This window comes from Egretta garzetta, unplaced genomic scaffold, assembly GCF_000687185.1.
Source record: "Egretta garzetta isolate BGI_Z169 unplaced genomic scaffold, ASM68718v1 scaffold27, whole genome shotgun sequence".
In the NCBI taxonomy this organism is placed as follows: Eukaryota; Metazoa; Chordata; class Aves; order Pelecaniformes; family Ardeidae; genus Egretta; species Egretta garzetta.
Genome location: NW_009260400.1, coordinates 2170795 through 2173228, shown reverse-complemented (window position 1 = coordinate 2173228; position 2434 = coordinate 2170795). Strand labels below are relative to the sequence as shown.

The 2434-nt window shown below is 61.7% G+C and overlaps 1 protein-coding gene across 1 annotated transcript in view; it reads right to left on the bottom strand.

The window, feature by feature from the left end:
* Position 1: 1 nt before the first annotated feature.
* Positions 2 to 2434, bottom strand: part of SLC9A5 (solute carrier family 9 member A5) — a gene marked incomplete at its 3' end in the record, with an annotated part of 13392 nt that continues 10959 nt past the window's right edge. Inside the window, exons 11-16 of the mRNA XM_035898802.1 lie at positions 2302 to 2390; positions 2022 to 2148; positions 1726 to 1896; positions 1059 to 1128; positions 718 to 849; positions 2 to 435 (exon numbers count right to left, since the gene is read on the bottom strand). Of these exons, the coding sequence (XP_035754695.1) occupies positions 2 to 435; positions 718 to 849; positions 1059 to 1128; positions 1726 to 1896; positions 2022 to 2148; positions 2302 to 2390 (1023 nt within the window). The remainder of the gene's footprint in view (positions 436 to 717; positions 850 to 1058; positions 1129 to 1725; positions 1897 to 2021; positions 2149 to 2301; positions 2391 to 2434) is intronic.

The following is a 2434-nucleotide window of genomic DNA, read 5'->3' as shown; positions in this document are numbered from 1 at the left end:
CCCGGGCCCCCGTGGCAGGCACCACCCTGCCCTGCTCCTCCGTGGCCATCAAAGGCTGCAGCTCCTGCTGCTCAGCGCCGTCCGGGCTGCTGTCACTCTGCGACCGGCCGCTCTTAGAGACGTGGCTGGGGAACTGGAAGCAGGAGCTCTGCTCCGGCATCGCCTGGCTCGCAGACTGGGGTTGCTCCTCCAGCAGAGGGCAGGCGAATCTCCTGTGCTGAGGTCCGCTCTCGATGCCTGGGGGGGAAGCGATGCTCTCCAGGGAGGAGATGCTTTGGTTCCACGCCTTCTGCATATCCACCGGCACTATTTTGGTGGTTTCCGAGGAGACATAAACAGCCAGATCAGCCTGGTCTCCTTTCCATGGCAGCTCCTTCTCTGCCAGGGTGGGCGACGGGGGGATGATGCAGGGGCTGGGGCAGACATCCAGGCTGCCTGGGGATGCAGAAGGAGGGACAGTGAGAGGGATCTTGCACAGCTCTTGCACTCTCCCTGGGCCCTGCAAACATTGCAGAACCGAATGGCCAGCTGGCCCAGGGATGCAGGAGCCACCAGGGAGGCTCTGCCGTGCCTCTGGAGCCACAGAGAAGAGTGATTCTCCCATTCATGCTCTGCTGACTTTGGTTTTTCCCAAGTCAAGGCAACTTTGCTCCGCAGGTGGAGGAAGGACAAGCTACCCAACAGCAGCTGCCCTGGCGTGGGAGCATCGGTGCCTACCAGGAGTTGTCTTTCCCTGCAGAACCTCGTCGGTGGCTCGAGCAATGAATACAATCCCTTCATCGTCTTCTCTCTCTGTCTCTGAGCTATCGCTCTCCTCCTCCTCTGAGCTGACCATCACCAGGACAGGAGCTGCAGCCAGACGGAGGGAGTTGGTTTGAAGGATGGGGCACCCTGTGGGGGAAGGACTGCACCCATGGGAGAGGGCATTGGTGCTAGTGCAACCCCGGGTGCTGTCGTGCCACTGAGCTGGCAGTGGGCAGGCACAGAGGGCTGCTCCCATCCCACCCCCTCAGGTCCCCTTGCCAGGGCCTGCAAACCTTGCCTGCCACCAGCCTCACCTGCCTCCTGCCAGGGGACGTTTCTGTGCGTCTTCCCGTTGGGCGTGTCACTGGTCAGAGAGATGTTCTTCTGCAAGGGAAGAGGGACCGGCTGGGACCTGCCCTGTGCAAACCCCCAACCCTGACCCAGGCAGCCCCGCAAGCCAGGGTAACCCCAGGGACACAGACTCCCATCCCGGCTAGATGTCAGCTGGCAGTCAGTGGTTCCTAGTCCTTGGGCGCTGCATCTCCATGGTCCTACAATAAACAGCTCAGCTGCAATGGCTTCAAATCCCTCCAAATGAGAGAAGAAACCTAAGGCCCAGTTTAAGGCACAGTGCTCCACTTCTGAGCCTGGATCTGCACTGACGTTCAGGCTACTTTATGCTGAGTGCTCTTGGAAAACAAACGTGGGGCTCCTCCAGGGCTCTGGGAATGCTTTGCCCAGGGAAGAGCCACCCCGTGGAAGCACTGGCATGGTGGGGACACAGGGACCTGCAAGACCTGCGTGCTCACATGCAGCATACACAGGACGGGGCTGAGATGAGCCGCTCTCTGCGCCAGCCCTGGAGCTACCAATGCCCTGCAGCACCTCAACTAAACCCCCAAAGGACCTCACTGGCTGGAGCCTGGGGAAGGCCAAATCTCAGAACTAGTAACGGAGCAGGAGGTTGGGGAGCACGCTTGCCTTTTTCCTGCCCTTTTCCTTCAGCCTGGCCTTGCTCTTGGAGGAGCAGACATTGTGCTTTGTGGACTTGAAGGTCTCCAGCCGCCTCTTCATGTTCTGCCGGAAGATTTCTTTATCTTGGCGCTCTTGTTTATCTGGAGAGATGAAGTGACGGCTGTAGCTGGCCTTGTACTGGCCGAGGGAGAGGCAAAGAGACACAGGGTGAGCAGCTGGCCCCACGGAGCATCCTCCATCCTCCTCTTGCGGGTGCTGCTACCCTTGGGGTGAGCCGCATGCCACGGCCGGGGACCGCTCACCCGTCGGCGGGGCTTGTAGAGGCTTCCTCGCAGCACGTGGTGCATGGCGGCATCCTCCTTGTCCCGGCGGCTCCGCACTGTGTCAATCACCTGCAGGTCCAGGCATGCGCCGCTCCCACTCTCCCTCCTGGAGGAGAGATGGAGATGGAGACGCTGGGCTCTGTGTCTGCACCCTGTCAGCCCCCTGCTAGCCCTGGTCGCAACCCACTGCCGGGGAAGGGGGCAGCTGCAGGGGTCCAGCAAGGTCTGCCCAGGGGCTCAGGGGGATGCTCGGACTCACAGGAGGTTTGTGACCGACGACTCCGACATGGACGTGCGGCTGGGCATGGAGGGCAGAGCCAGCTTGGCGGCCGAGAGCACGTGGCCACCCTGGGAGGTGGGAGGGCAAGGCTGGGCTCGGGGCGGGGGGGGGC